Source organism: Monodelphis domestica, chromosome 1 (genome assembly GCF_027887165.1).
Source record: "Monodelphis domestica isolate mMonDom1 chromosome 1, mMonDom1.pri, whole genome shotgun sequence".
Lineage (NCBI taxonomy): Eukaryota > Metazoa > Chordata > Mammalia > Didelphimorphia > Didelphidae > Monodelphis > Monodelphis domestica.
In genome coordinates this window covers 392,665,889-392,681,972 of record NC_077227.1, presented here as the reverse complement: position 1 = coordinate 392,681,972, position 16,084 = coordinate 392,665,889, and the positions used below count along the sequence as shown (strand labels likewise).

The following is a 16,084-nucleotide window of genomic DNA, read 5'->3' as shown; positions in this document are numbered from 1 at the left end:
AATGATTTATATAGAACCCTTCTGTCCTTCCTCAGTGAATTCAAAGTACATAAATAAGCAAACTATTGCTGTACTTTTTTTAAAATCTTTTGCTTCTGTTTTAGTATCAGTTCTAATACTAGGCAATGGGACTTAAGTGATTTGACCAGGGTCATGTAGCTAGGCTGGATTTGAGCCCAGGTCCTCCTGATTCCCCAGGCCTATCCACTGAGCTACCTAGATGCCCCAATATTACTATACTTTTTAACAAATTTAACTCAAGCCCAAAAAGCTTTCCAGTAAGTATAATTTTCTACTCAACATGCCCAGATTTTATTCCATTAGTAGCTATTACAGGAAATATCTTAGAGATATTAGTTATGGGTTGGAGAAAGCAAGCTTCATGGAATGGATTATTTAGATCTATTAATAATTATCTCCGCCCAGTGCAAACACTCATTCTGAGATTCCATCATAACCGAGCAGGTTTTTCTTGTGCTGCCACTTTAGTGGGGGTGTCTGTGCTCGGCTAAGGGACTGCCTCTTCTTAAAATTTGTAGCTCTGACTCATGACTGAGCCACGTGTATTTCATAAATAAGCTATTCTTTTAGTTTCATACTTGAGAAGAACAAGTTAATTTTTGGAACATTTCTCAGTCATCTGTGGAGAGACCAAAGACTGAACCGCAAAACCTCTTGAGCAGAACCCCACTTTACAGGGGCAGTTGGGGACGGGACAGGCTCTCCTTTGCCAGGGTAAACTAAATAATTTCTCTCTTAGCTGGATCCAGAAGCCAACTCGTTTCACCAGACTCTTAACAATCCACATCACAGATTTTTCTGTGTACCATTTATGCTATGGTTACTTATAAGGCCCCACATTTCAGCACAGGAAAAATCTAAGCTTCCCACTTGTCTGTTGTGTGAGAATTTTTGTGTTTTCTTAGTATTTATAATAAGCCTCTTTGAGTTCAGTAAAACCCCTCCCCTTTTTATTTTCTTTTAATGGGAAAAATAATAACTTTTCCTCTCGTGTCTTACAACTCTTCAGGAAATAACATTAGATAGAATGAGCTAGATAGCTATCTTTTGAATAGATTTTTTTTTTAACCCATACCTTCTTCTTAGAATCAATACTATGTATGGGCTCCAAGACAGAAAAGTGGCATGGGCAAGGCAATGGAGGTTAGGTGACTTGCCCAGGGTCACACAGCTAAGAAGTGTCTGGATTCAGAATTGAATCCAGGACCTCCCTTTTCTAGGCCTGGCTTTCAATCCACTGAGTCACCAAGGTGCCCCTTGAACAGAATTTTATTTTATTTTATTTTTTGAAATTGTTATTTAGTTAGTCAGTTTAGAACATTATCCCTTGGTTACAAGGATCATGTTCTTTCCCTCCCCGCCCCCATACCATTTCCCCATAGCTGATGCACAACTCCACTGGGTTTTACATGTGTCCTTGATCAGAACCTATTTCCATGTTGTTGATGTTTGCACTAGGATGTTCATTTAGAGGCTACATCCCCAATCATATCTCCCTCGACCCATGTGATCAATCGTATGTTTTTCTTCTGTGTTTCTACTCCCACAGTTCTTCCTCTGATTGTGGATAGTGCTCTTTCTCAGATCCCTCCGGGTTGTTCAGGGACATTGCATTGCCACTAATGGAGAAGTCCATTGCATTCAATTGTACTACAGTGTATCAGTCTCTGTGTACAATGTTCTCCTGGTTCTGCTCCTCTCGCTCTGCATCACTTCCTGGAGGTTGTTCCAATCCCCATGGAATTCCTTCACTTTATTATTCCTTTGAGCACAATAATATTCCATCATCAACATATGCCACAATTTGCCTTGAACGGAATTTTAAAAGCCACCTACAGCATTAATGAATTCTTAAAGAATGATATATGACTTAGTCTGTGGTTTTGTTATTGCTATTGCTATCATTGTCATCGTCATTGTCATCATTTTTATCTTGTTTTTCTAATTAATGCTTGACCTATTCATACACCATACTCATGTGCTTTTCCTAGTGGCAACAACCAGCTGTATGTTTCCTTTTGGGTGTTCTGCCCTTGCCTCCAATGCTAGTTGTGCAAACACACACACCCATTTTTCAGCTTCTCTGTCCCCTTCAGTGATTTCACTTCTACTCTTATCACCTAGCCTCAAAAGCCTGGAATCACCTAATTCCCTCATGGAGTCGCCCTCTTAGTTCTGAGACCCTCAGAGGTCATCGAGTATCAAACCAAACTTTAATAATTGCCTCTTCTGCAACATCCCTGACCTCACTAGAAAACCTTTGGTGAGGGGGGAACCCAGTACTTCCTGAGTCACTTACATTTATATCACCCACATTTCTCATTGTATCTTTCCCCCTTTTACCATCCCTAAGAGATATAATAATAATTTAAAAAGAGTTCAGCACAACTAACACCACATCAGATAAGTCTGACATTATATTCAGTGTTCCATACCCATAGCCTTGATCTCTGCAATTTGATTAAATGATCATTCTTTTGCATTGTTTTGTAAAAAATAAATTGTTTATTCATTTAAAAAATTTTTTGAGTTCCAAACTCCCTCTCTCTCTGTCTCTCTGTCTCTCTGTCTCTGTCTCTCTCTCTCTCTCTCTCTCTCTCTCTCTCTCTCTCTCTCTCTCTCTCTCTCTCTCTCTCTCTCTTTCTCTCTCTCTCTCTCTCTCTCTCGCCCCCCCCCCCAATCTGCCCCATTGAGAAAGCAAGCCGGTATGGTATAAATTATACATAAGTCATGCAAAACAGTATTTCCTCATCAGCCATGTTTTGTGCCCTGAAGTGCCCCACCCCCCAGCAAGAAAAAAAATTATACTTTGGTCTGCCTTGAGGGTTCATCAGTTCTTTCTGGTGGTGGATAACATTTTTTATCATGAGTTCTTCAGAATTGTCTTTGATCATATATTGATCAGAGTAGCTAAATCTTTCATAGTTGATCATTGTTCAATATTGCTGTTAACTGTGTACAATGATCTGGTTCTGCACCTCATTTTACATTAGTTTATATGAATCTTCTCAAGTTTGAATTGTTTTTGTTATGTCTTTGTTAGTCATATTAGTCATGCCTTCTCAACTAGATTATGAGCTTTTCTTTCTTTCTTCCTTTCTTTTTTTTTTAATTATTAAACCCCTGGGACCTTCCATCTTGGAGTCAATGGCTCCAAGGCAGAAGAGTGGTAAGGGCTAGGCAATGGGGGATTAAGTGACTTGCCCAAGGTCACACAGCTGGGAAGTGTCTGAGGTCAGATTTGAACCTAGGACCTCCTGTCTCTAGACCTGACTCTCAATCCACTGAGCTACCCAGCTGCCCCCTAGATTATGAGCTTTTTGAAAGCAAGACAACTGTTTTTCTTTTCTGTCTGCCTCTCTCTGTATTTGTCAGTACTGGATGTATATTAGATAATTAATTGATTTTTTTCCCCCTGGATTTTCTTTTTTGAAATAGAATTAGTCTATGGAGAAAGAGACCGTTTTTTTTTTAATTGTCCGTTTAGGGTCCCCAAAAATCTGTCTTCTTACTTTCCCAACGCCAGTCCTCACCACTGAATGAGAACAAAAGAAAAACAAAACCCATTATAAATAATATGTATAGTCTATCAAAAAGAATTTCCATGTTGGCTGTGTCAAAAAAAAATGTAGTTTTTTTCTAAAAGTAGTTTTATCAGCTAATTTTAAAGAATGCACAGGTGACCTATGAGAAATTTGAGCAAGTATTTCCTCTTCAGTTTTGAAAGTGCTGGTTATGGCAGGCTTTATTTGTGGCACAGTTGTTACACTTTATCTCCCAAGTAAGTTTAGAGCCTAGTACAAGGTACTAAACTCAGTTCAGTAGGCATTAATAACCAATTTACACTAACAGGATGTGTTGTTCTAAAAGTTTGTGTCATTTGTTTGTAACCCAGAATATATTGTCCCACAAAAACAATATTTTTAATATTTCCAGACAAGCCCCCAGTCTTTTTAATCTTTTCTAAATCTTAATAGTGTTGGCAACATTTTCATAAGAAAATTGATTAAAATTTCAACTTGTAATACAAGAGAACCCCTTTTTTTTCCTCTTTCCACATCTGGACATCCAAGAGATTTCCCAAGCTGTCATGGTTTTCTCCTCTCCACTGTTACCACTGACAGATACTATCTGTCTGCTGCAAATGGATGGAAAGTTAGAGATGAGGCAGTGTTGGCCCATAGTCCTCAGCATAAGAGGAAGCCATCCAGCTGGTACTGGAACTGATGTTCCATTATCTATGTAAAAAAATATACATTTTTAAATTTTAATTTAATTCTTCCCAATTACATATAGAAAAAATTTCCAACATTTAAAAAAAGAATTGTAAGTCCCAAATTCTCTCCCTCCCTCTATCCCCCCCCCCCCCCATGGTAAGCAGTCTCTTATAGATTTTTTGCATAGATAGATGTACAATCATGTAAAACATTTTTCCATTTGATCCCTTTATGGAAGGAAACTCAAACCATAGTAAAGTGAAAAGAAGTTTGCTTTGGTCTGAATTCAGACTCCATAGTTCCTTTTCATGGAAGCAGATGGCAGTAAAAGATATTTTTTAAGTGTTCTATTGATAAATCTTGCCTGTGTGTTGGTTGAGAGTAGAGTATCGGAAGATACAGAAATATGGATGCCAGGATTTGAGTTGCAGAATCCTACAAAGTTTAAAGTTCAAAGTCAGTTCATTCAGAATAAAAGTAGATTCCCAGAGTAGCAGATATACCAGTACTGGCCAATTACTTCCTTATTCGTGTACAGCAGTTAATCTCCTATGGCCCTACTTAGCTTTTTTCTTATATTGTAGTGTACCACCTTCCATCCTGCCTACCCTCCAGCTCTGTTACAAGCTCCTTTTGGCAGAAAGTTTGTTCTCACCCAGACTACCGCCTCTACAATAAGTGTTTATTGTTTGAAAGATGGTACTTAAGGTTCAACAGATACCTATTTTAATTTGTGTTCCAGAGATTTTTCCGAGTTTGGAGAAAATGGTTGGGTGCATGGATGAGCCTTCCGTTAGGAAATAGATTGCATTTTGGCCTTCTGAGTTGTTGCTTTGGCACTTTCCAAAGCCTATCTAAATCTGTTTGCATGTGGTTGTTGAGGAGTGGTGTCTCATAATGGTTAGGGCAAAGGAGGATCCTGTTTCTAATCTGGGCCCAGCGGCTGACTCATTGTGTTACTTCAGGCAAGTTCCTTAGGTTTCAGTCATTTCTCAGAACGTGAATACTCAGCTGCAGACTTGCTGCCAATCTGTAAGGTTTATTAAGCGCAGTTTTCTTAGGTAAATGTTTTTCCCCAAAAAAGAGAAGGGGACAAGAACAATTTAGAAATGAGAAGATATATTCTTGTATATCTTTGGAACCAATCAGGTTGGTGGAGTTTTGCCTGCCTGGAGAATTCTTAGACAGTGAGTTGAAAAAAGGTCCTGGTTTTTGGAGCCCTTGGGAGAAGGTGGCCGTTGAGAAGCCCTGCCTTTCTGTGTCCTCCCCACTAGGGGGCAATAATGAACAAGAGAAACCAATTTTGAAATGAGGCACCTTCTCTCCATGTTCAGAAGCAAAGTGTACCTGCATCTTCTGGAGTTGGGTATCCGAATCACAGAATATTAGTGTGGTCCAACCTTTATGTGAACAAGAAAATCTACCCTGTAACATGCCTGAGAGATGCTCACCTGGCCTTTACTAAACGACCTCTAATGAAGAGATATTTGCATTTTTGGACAGCTCTAATTACTAAGAAGTTTCTACTTCCCTCAAACCTAAAATCAAAGTTTTCCTGTTTGTAACTTCCGTCTCTCAATTATGGGCATTCTTTCTGGCTGTCCCTTGTTCCTAGAGGACTCTCCCTCTTCTCCCAACTACTAACTTCCATGGCTTCCTTTAAGTTCCAACTAAAATCCCGCCTTCTTTACAAGAAGCCTTCCCTACTCCCTCTTAATTCATTCTAGTGCTTTCTCTCTTTTAATCATTCCCTATTTATCCTGGATATGGTTTGCTTTGTATATATTTGTTTGCATGTTATCTCCCCCAGTGCCTAGCATTCTGTGGTTGTTCAGGTATGTCTAACTCTTTGTGACTGTGAACCATAGCACACCAAACATGAGGTTTTTGTGGCAAAGTACTGGAAGGGTTTGCCATTTCCTTCTCCGATGAATTTAGGCAAACAGAGCTAAAGTGATTTCCCCAGGGTCATGCAGCTAGTAAATATCTCAGTCTGGATTTGAACTCAGGCCTTCCTGATTTTAAGCCCACCATTTTGCCTAGCTAGCCTAGCTGCCTACTTGGCACATAGTAGGTACTTAATAAATATTTACTGAATGAATGGTTGCCCTCTTCAGCCCATTCTCAAGTCTATCATTGTTCTTATAAAAAAGGATTGAACACAGTACTCATGATGTAATCTGAATAGAATATTATGAGACTAATGCTCTGGTGTAGGCTTACATAGAGCTTGCTTCTCAATTCAGCCTAAGATTACCTTAGGTATTTTTAGCAACCACATCACACTATTAATTCATGTGGAACTTTTGGCTAAATATGAATCCAGCCAAAACTGATATAGCTTTTTTTATCTAAATTATTCTCTAGCCACACTGATTTTTTTAGGCCTAAAAGAGTTGAGTGCATTCAATTGACATCTTTTTTTTTTTAGCTCAGTAATTGCCATTTATTCAACACTTGACCCTGATGATCATTTAAAAAGAGTTCGATTTCACTTTTAACAACATTTAAAAAGTTTTTCCTGTATATTTCAAGATCTGTATGTTCTGAGCTAGACGGGAAAGAGGAATACAAAGTTGGGATGAGACATGCTATGCTCTCTTTCCATTATGATCATGGAATATGAGATAATAAAATAATAGCTAACATATATAAAACTTTATTATGTGCCAGGCAATGTGCTTTATAACTGTTTTATAAATGTTACTTCATTTGATCTTCAAAAACAACTCTTGGGACACAGCTAGATATCCCTGTGGATAGAGTGCAAGGCCTGGAGTTGGGAAGACTTGGGTTCACATCTGGCCTCAGACACTTCCTGGCTGTGTGACACTGGGCAAGTCATTTAATTCTGAATACCTAGCCCTTGCCCTTCTGTCTTAGATTTGTTACTAAAACAAAAAGTAAGGATTATTGAGGGGGGGGGGAACAACCCTGAGATGCAAATGCTATTATCCTCATTTTATAGATGAAGAAACTGAGGCAAGCAAATTAAGTGACTTGCCTAGGGTCACACAACTAGCAAGACCAAATTTGAACTTAATTAAATCTTGCTGACTTCAAGCCCAAGTGCTCTATTTACTACTGTACCACCAGCTGTCAGAAAAAACCTTACAGAGCCCATTTAGATCAACTTTCTTAAACAAGAATCCCCTCCACCACATCCTTAAGAAAGTTTAGTCCATCCCTGTGTTGCATGGCTCTAATGGTTAGGATACTTATCCTCACACTAAGCCTAAGTTTGTCTTTCTCTTCAAGTTCCACCCATTGACTCTAATTCTTCTCTGTAGGATCAAGATAAACAAAGGATAATTCTTCAAATACTTGAGAACAGCTGTCACGTCTCCTCCTAGTCTCTTCTCCAATCTAAACATCCCTGATTAGAGAAATAGGATCCACATAATTAAAAAAACAGACAACAACAAACCTTTACCAAGTCTCAGGATCAATACAAAGTGTCAGTTCCAAGGCAGAAGAGTAGTATAAGGGCTAGACAGTTAAAATTAAGTGACTTGCTTAGGGGCACACAGCTAAAGTCGGATTTTAATCCAGGACCTCCCATCTCTAGATCTGATGCTCTATCCACTGAACAACCTACCTGAGCCCATTGGTATTTTATTTTAAGTTCAGATATATAATTTCATATGGGTAGAAAAATCCTTCTATCAATGTAGATTGGCAGCTATTTTGTAACTGAGAGCCTTAGAGTGATAGAAGTAAGGAAACTAAAACAAAATTGATTTTTAAAAGTGGGGGAACCTGTTATCATTTTATCTTTTTGCAAAGACTGTACCAGTTAGCTTAGGTGGTCAAGAGTATCAGGTAATAGTGCAAACATTAACAACATGGAAATAGGTTCTGATCAAGGACATACATAATACCCAGTGGAATTGTGCGTCCGCTATGGGAAGGGGAGGGGGAAGGGAGGGAGGGAAAGAATATGATGCTTGTAACCAAGGAATAATGTTCTAAATTGACTAAATTAAAATTTTTTTTAAAGTATCAGGTAAATCAGTGTATAAGCTACAGGGTCTCATTTAATCCCAGGCAACAGATCTGAAAAAGCCAGCAAACTGATAGTCAAGAATTTGTGTGTGGATCAACATAAATTGTGGAATACTAATGAAAATTCAAAGACTCTTAATGATGAATTTAGCTTTCATCTTCTCGGACTTTTGTGGGAAATGGAAAATTGCCGTCTGTACCATGAGGTACCATAATTTTATGCCTCTGACGTTACTTGTAATGGTAACTTGAATCTGTTTTTTCTCTTTTTTCATACACTTCTTATTTTCCCAAATCAGAAATTGAGTCAAGAAATTATGAGGGAATATTGAAGTACTAATTTTTTTTTCTAGTTTTCTCTATTTTTACAATTCTCCCACATTTTAATACAGATTTTATTAGAGTTATATATGTGCACATCCAATAGCACTTTTTCAGGGTCTTTCATATTTGTTCTTCCCATAATCTTCACAGCAATCTTTTAAAGAGGTTGTTTATTATTAAGACAAGGCTTCGATTCCATTCCCAGCATAACTCGTTAATAATCTTTTCTCCCATTTTCGGGTTCCTGAATACATATTGTTTATGTCAGTACCTTTAACTATAATAATACCTTCCCCAGCTATCTCTCTCTAAATTCAACTTCAAAATCCATCTATCTACCCCTTTCATGAAGCCTTCCCTAGTCAATCCAGCCTACCTAGAATCTCTTATTCCTCAGAACTCCATCCTAGTTAGTACCTAACTTATACTGGTGCTCATTTGTATGTGGCATTTAACTTCCACTTGTTGAATGGAGCTCATTGCTTCATATGCTGTAGCTGAGTCAGGATGTGTTAATGGCAAATCTGGCGCATGACCATCTAGGTACTTCATCACAGAATAAGAACTATATCATGCTTCCATTAAAGACTGAAGTTTCAGGGAGATTGTTTGAGTCAGACAAGTATTTAAACCACACTCACTGGATCTTGTTTCTTGATCTGATGGTGATATCGTGCATAAATTTCTGTTTCTATATCTGGCTTTCTGCATAAATTCCTTGAATTTAGGTGACATTGGACTTCTTCCTGAGCTGTCCATCACTGGAACCCTCATTCAGACTTCTCTGCTCTCTTATTCTCAAGATGAAATTGCCCCAACTTGTATGGGGTATCTCTCCCTCTGCCTAGATAGTGGGCACTCAGTAATTGATTGAGAATTTTGTAGAAAACAATTAGTTGGGGAGGCAGCACATCTACTCAGGAAACAGCTGAATAACACTACAAGATAATGTGACTTAGTGTTACATCTGAGGGGCAGACATGTGGGATTTCAAGGAACAGAAAGGTCCTAATGGACCAAGGTTGTTGGGGGAGAAAGTTTTAAAGGAGGAAATCTCTTGAGCTAAGCTATGAAAGATGGGAATAGGATTTGAACAAGAGAAGTAAGTATAACATGGGGGGAAGGGGATAAATAGTGAGCAGAGTAGCCTAGATGAAGTGGGAGGACCCTAATTATAAAAGAAGAAATGCAATTAGGTCAGTGCAACAATGTAAATTGGGGTGGCAAAATTTAGGATCAGCACCTAGCAAGATAATTATTTCTATTAATATTTATGCTCATTAATGGGGGGGGCAGCTTTGATGAATTACTAACAAAGACTTTGCACAAGATGTTAACTATATAACTCAGTTATTTAAAATCTCTTTCAGCAACTCCATGAATCAGTGAAAAGAAATCGGGATAATGCTGGCTCCCCTCAGAATGGAGATCAACAAAATGGCTATGGAGAAATGTTTTCTGTGCACAAGAAACCACGCCATGAAGATACTCTTGGGGTTAGCGTCTCTTCCAATGGGATGCCTCCCTTGTCTCCACTGCATCAGCTTGACAAGTCTTCTGGAGGAGATGCCTTACAGCCCAATGGAAAACATTCCCTGGGACTAGATGCCATCAATAAAAAATGTCTTCCAGATTCTAACCTACATTCAAATGGCAGCAATAATGCAAATGATTCATTTCAAATAAATTTGAATAAAGAACTGAAACAAGAGCCTGTAGATGACCTTCCTTGTATGATCTCTGGAGCCGGTGGTTCTATTTCTCAAAACAATTTAATGCCTGACCTAAACCTTAATGAGCAAGAGTGGAAGGAGCTCATTGATGAACTCAACAGATCAGTGCCTGATGAAGACATGAAGGATCTATTTAATGAAGATTTTGAGGAGAAAAAGGATACAGAGACTTCAAGTTCAGCTACACAGACCCCATTGCCACAAGATATTAATATTAAGACTGAATTTTCTCCAGCAACCTTTGAGCAGGAGCAGTTAGGATCTCCACAAGTAAGGTCCACATCTTCAGGGCAGACCTTTATTGGGTCATCATCTGTAGCCGTGAGTACGACCTCTCCGGGTATAGGTGGCTCTCAGACTGGCTTCCAGACTGCTAGTCAGCCAGGAGCTGAAAATCCCAACCAGACCATGATGCAGGCATCAAACCAGTCTCAGAATGTACAGAGGCCTCTAGCCAGTGTATTATTATCTGGTCAGGGCTCTGGAGGGAACAAAGAAATGTCCTCAGCCCACCAACTTCAGCAAATAGCTGCCAAGCAGAAGAGAGATCAGATGCTTCAAAACCAACAGCAAACTCAACAGGTTCACCAGCCAGGGCAGATGACCAACTGGCCACAATCTGGTCCTTCTCATAGTCCATTAGCTGTCCCTTACTCAGTGGAGAACCCAACCAGCCCTTCAGTTTACCAGCAAGATTTCAATAACCAGAAACTCATGATGTCCAGCATGACCAATAAGAGTTCTCCTAGAACAGGAGGAAATTACCTCCAACCAAGCCATGTAGGCCTGCTGCCTCACCAGTCAAACACTTTGAACCAGAACTCTGTGGCTGGCCAAGGGTCTCTGCTTGACTATGGCAATACCAAACCTCTTTCCCATTACAAAGCTGATTGTGGACAAGTATCTGGCCAAAATAAGGCACCCATGTTAACTTATCTGCCACAGCAGCTGCCTCATATGAATGAAGAACAAAACCCATTGTTTATAATGAAACCGAAGCCTGGAAATATTCCCTACAGGCCGCTGGTTCCTCATAGCCAGGTAAACAGATTTGGATTTGTGTTCCTCAGTAATAAAAGGTGAATAATGAGAAAGAAAGTGAGGATTTCAAAGGAAGCTGTGGGGATAAAGAGTAGAGAGCAACTGCTGTTCAGTGTAGAATATACTGATGGCTTGTCTGAGTTGAAGAAGATCCAATTTATGAAAATCCCAACTTGTAAAACAGATAAATTAGGAAATGATTCCTAACTTTTAAAAATATGATTCCTTTAAGTAGCAAGCTTCCCAGTGTATTTAAAGTACAATTAGGGGGCAGCAGGGTAGCTCAGTGGATTGAAAGCCAGGCCTAGAGATGGGAGGTCCTGGGTTCAAATCTGACCTCAGACACTTCCCAGCTGTATGACCCTGGGCAAGTCACTTAACCCCCATTGCCTAGCCCTTACCACGCTTTTGCCTTGGAACTAATACATAGTATTGATTCTAAGATGGAAGGTATGGGTTTAAAAAAAAAAGTACAATTAAACTTGCACAAATTGGCCATACCCATTTCAAAAATACAAACTGTTGGATCATATCATTGGTATTTCTCATATTCTTTGGTTTCAATGTCAGTAATTGTGGCTCTTGGTAGATAAAAATCAGATTGGTAAATGCTCAATTTTGTCTTCTTAATTACTTCAGTTTATCCTAGCATTTCTGATCTCTAGACACACAATCCCTGTTTCGGATTTTGTTTTTCATTTTTATTTTTGGAAAACACAAGCATTTTCAGGTATTCACTACTTAAAGAGCCTTTCTTCTGGCTCATTGTGAAATGTATTGGTACCATCACTCAGCCTGCCCTACCTAGTTTATATGATCTGACAGACTAGGAAAGAAAGAAGCAAGCCTAACAGAGTGTTCACATTTGTTTTTACTTGACTTGTGTACTTTTTAATCTTTCTATTCACTGTTTAAAATTTTTTTAATTCTCTTTTTCCAGTGTGCCGCAGCCTAAGTATAAGATTCTAAGAAACAAAGGATGTATGTAATATTATTCAATGCATAGATACTCTTCATGGAGTATTCTGTCTGAGAATAGAATTAGTAGCCAACACTGTTGAACAATCAAGGCAACTGGTAGCACAAATGGAGAGAGTCCTGGACCTGGAGTCAGAAAGACCTGACTTCAAATCCAGCCCGAGATACTTACTAGTTGTTTGACTCTGGGCAAGTTACTTAACTTCCATTTGCCTCAGTTCCCTTAACTATAAAATGAGAATAACAACAGCACCTACCTGGCAGCATTATTGTGAGGATTGAGGATTAAATGAGATAATGTTTATAGAAAACGTTTAGTACACTACCTAGCACATAGTAGGCACTATGCAAATGTTCTTTCCTTCCCCCTTCTCTCTGGACAGTTAAATGGACATTTTAAAAGTCAAACTACCTCATCAGACCTCACCTACCACTTTGCTTTGCATCTCTCAGGTCACATTTTCACTAATTTGCAAACTCTATGAATGTAGAGACTGTATCCTATCTAAACTTTATCTCTACCATGTTCTTGACACGGTAGGCACTTAATAAATATCTTTTGAATGAAGGCTTTTTAAAGTTTGTTCTAGTTCTTTGTGGAACTTAGTTCCTCTTGATCCAAGGATTTTGTTTTGTTTTGTTTTGTTTTTTAACAAATCCATTAACTTGTGTCCTGCTCTCAGGATTGTTAGGAAAGTAAATTATTCTCTCCACATCACAGATATGTTTCCTAGCTTATTTTTCTAAAAGCCTAATCTCAGCCTAATGATCTAAGTCTAAACCTGGCAGAGCTTACTTCAAATTCACCCATAGATTTGGAGTTACTTTAAAAGTTTTGTATCGCATTTTTAATATTAAAGTTGCACTGATAAAAACCAAGATGAAAAGCCAGTGTTCCTTCAAAACTTTCTCCTTTAAACAGTAGCTTAAAAGCTAGAGTTTTTCTGGTCACCTTCAGCATTCATTTGATTTGAGGTCCAACATGTCACAGAAAATTCCCATCAAATAATGATTAAATCATCTTAAATGCAAATCCACTATTAAAATTGCACTTTTATTGACTTTTTTATGGTCAGCCTATTGGAAACTTGCTCTGTAGTACCTGATGCATGGAAGTGGTCACATGTACACTCAAGTGCTTAGTTTTGTTTTAATAAAATGTCTTCTAAAATCAGTCATTCTGTACCTTGGGGACCAGGTCTTCCTTCACAGTCCCAAGGGTGCTTGTGTTTGATTGAAAGTCATCTATTCTGATCGGATTTTCTGGATTCTGCCGTGTCCCTGACTAACATGTAAATGACATCTGTTTGGCAGGACCAGAACCCTTCGAACGTTCCTCGGGTCCCAGTGTCTGTGCCAGCATCAAGTGTTGGCACCCAGCCACCAGTTGTATCTATGGCAAGTAGCCATGGCACTGCCGCTTATCTCAACACCCAACAACAAGCAGCAGCTCTGAAGCAACACCAGCTGCTGCTAGACCAGCAGAAGCAGAGAGAACAGCAACAGAAACAGTTGCAGCAACAACAACAGCATTTCCTGATAGGGCAGAGACAGCAGCAACTTCTGGCTGAGCAGGTAAATAGGAGGGACCGTGCTGTAACTCAGGGGCCCCAGATCCACTTCCAATATTTATCATTCTGTGTATGTGTGGTTGACCAGGCAGGCAGATCTTTATGTCTGAGATCATCGTATTTTAGATTTAAAGCTTCCATTGTCAAATTGGTCACTTTCTTGACTGAATCTTCGTTGGCCCTTACCTTCTAGGCCCATTGCATGGACTCTTTATGGAAGTGGTGGCTTGTGTCATACTACACACAACCAACCACCTTGTGCTTTACAACTATGAGTGGATTTTTCTATAGGCCAAGACCCAGACACTGATTGAAGTAAAAGTTGGCTACTTGAATCCGACAGTTGGGGTGCCCCATTTCTCTCATTCCCCCCTACTTGATGATCCTTGTGGTTATCCGCTGTACTCATGCTGTGTATGTGAACATTTTTCAAGGCTCCTTAATATATCACTAAGATATTTTAAGTGGAGCTAAGTGTCAGTGTTTTAGGAGAATCCAGCTTTTCTTTCTTTCTTTTTTTTTTAAGAAAATTTAATTTAATTAGTAAATTTAGAACATTATTCCTTGGTTACAAGAATCATATTCTTTCCCTCCCTTCCCATAGCTGGCATGCAAGGATTCGGCTTTTTTTTTTTTTTTAACCCTCATCTTCCATCTTGGAATTAATACTGGGTATTGGTTCTAAGGCAGAAGAGTGGTAAGGGCTAGGCAATGGAGGTTAAGTGACTTGCCCAGAGTCACACAACTTTTCTAATTACTCAGTCATTCAATCAAAAAGCATTTATGAGGGGGCAGCTGAGTGGCACAGTGATTTGAGAGCCAGTCCTAGAGAGGGGAGGTCCTGGGTTCAAATTTGGCCTTGAACACTTCCTAACTGTGTGACCTTAGGCAAGTCACTTAAGCCCTATTGCCTAGCCTTACTGCTCTCCTGCCTTGGAACCAATACACAGTGTTGATTCTAAGGTGTATGGTCAGGGTTTTAAAATAGGTTTTGGGGGTAGGGGTGGGCATTTATTAGCATTGTAGTGGGGGGGGGGTGGGAAGAATACAAAAAGTGAAACAGTCCTGGGGGGAGGTAGGACCACAATTACCTATCCACACGCAGATCCCGCCCCCAAATACAAATATGCGCAAAATAATTCAATCCTAAGGTAGTTTGCACTAGCATATAGAAAGGATCAGGAAAGGTTTTATGTAGAGAGAAGATAGTAGTTGAGCTGGGTCTTCAGGGAAGAAAGGGAACCTATAAAATGGAAGTCATGAGAAAGGGAATCCCAAGTAGGAGAAAGTCTTGCAAAGGCATAAAGACAAGAGTGTTAGGTTTGAGGAGCAGAGAGAAGGCCAGTTTGGTTGATTCAGAAAGTTCTGGATGATCTATAACGTCTGGCAAGGCAAAAAAGTTAGATTAGGATCCAATTATAAAGAACTTGAACAGAGGAGTTTATGTTTTAGCCCAGAAGCATTAGGTCTTCTGTGGACTTGATTAAATAGTGGTAGCACATGGTCCTTTAGCAGTGTTTAGCAACCCATACTTACCACATCAATTCTAAATATGGCTTTTCCAAGGTTTTAACTGTTATCCACTGCTAGTTTTACTTTTAAAGTTCTGTCTGCCTGGCCTGTGTCTTACTGCTCCCCAAAATATGACTTCCCTTCTATTTTTAAAAAGAAGCTACTACCTAAGGCCTAAATAAAAGTGAAAGAAATAGATCTTTGTTATATCACCAAAGTAACCCCACAGCTTCTAGTCCAGAAGAACCATGAGGATATTCCATTTTTTGCTTTGTTTTTTCCCTGCCTAATTCTGCTTACTATTGACTTTTTCTTATCTAGGAGAAGCAGCGTCAGGAACAGCAATTTCAAAGACACTTAACCAGGCCTCCGCCTCAGTACCAAGAGCAAAACCAGACCACTTACCAGCAGTTTACAGGTGAAGAGACTTAATATTATTAACAAAAACAAGTTGGGAGGGGGGTGCTAGATGCTAGAATTCTCTGGATATGTTATTTCTTTTTAAGATCATAGACCTAGAGCTGAGAAAAACTTCAAGAGGCTATTTGTTTATTTACAGATGAGGAAATTGAGGCACATGAATGTTAAGTGACTTGGCCAAAGTCATATCAGATGTGGAATTTGAACCCAGATTCAAGGTTATTTCATGGTACTGTGGTAAAGCATTAACTCTGGAGTCAGA

The 16,084-nt window shown here is 39.2% G+C and overlaps 1 protein-coding gene across 1 annotated transcript in view; it reads left to right on the top strand.

Annotated features, from left to right (window-relative positions):
* Window positions 1-16,084, top strand: part of MAML1 (mastermind like transcriptional coactivator 1) — a 52,963-nt gene that overhangs the window by 29,256 nt on the left and 7,623 nt on the right. Inside the window, exons 2-4 of the mRNA XM_007474187.3 lie at window positions 9,938-11,341; window positions 13,634-13,894; window positions 15,724-15,820. Coding sequence (XP_007474249.1) covers window positions 9,938-11,341; window positions 13,634-13,894; window positions 15,724-15,820 — 1,762 coding nt within the window. The remainder of the gene's footprint in view (window positions 1-9,937; window positions 11,342-13,633; window positions 13,895-15,723; window positions 15,821-16,084) is intronic.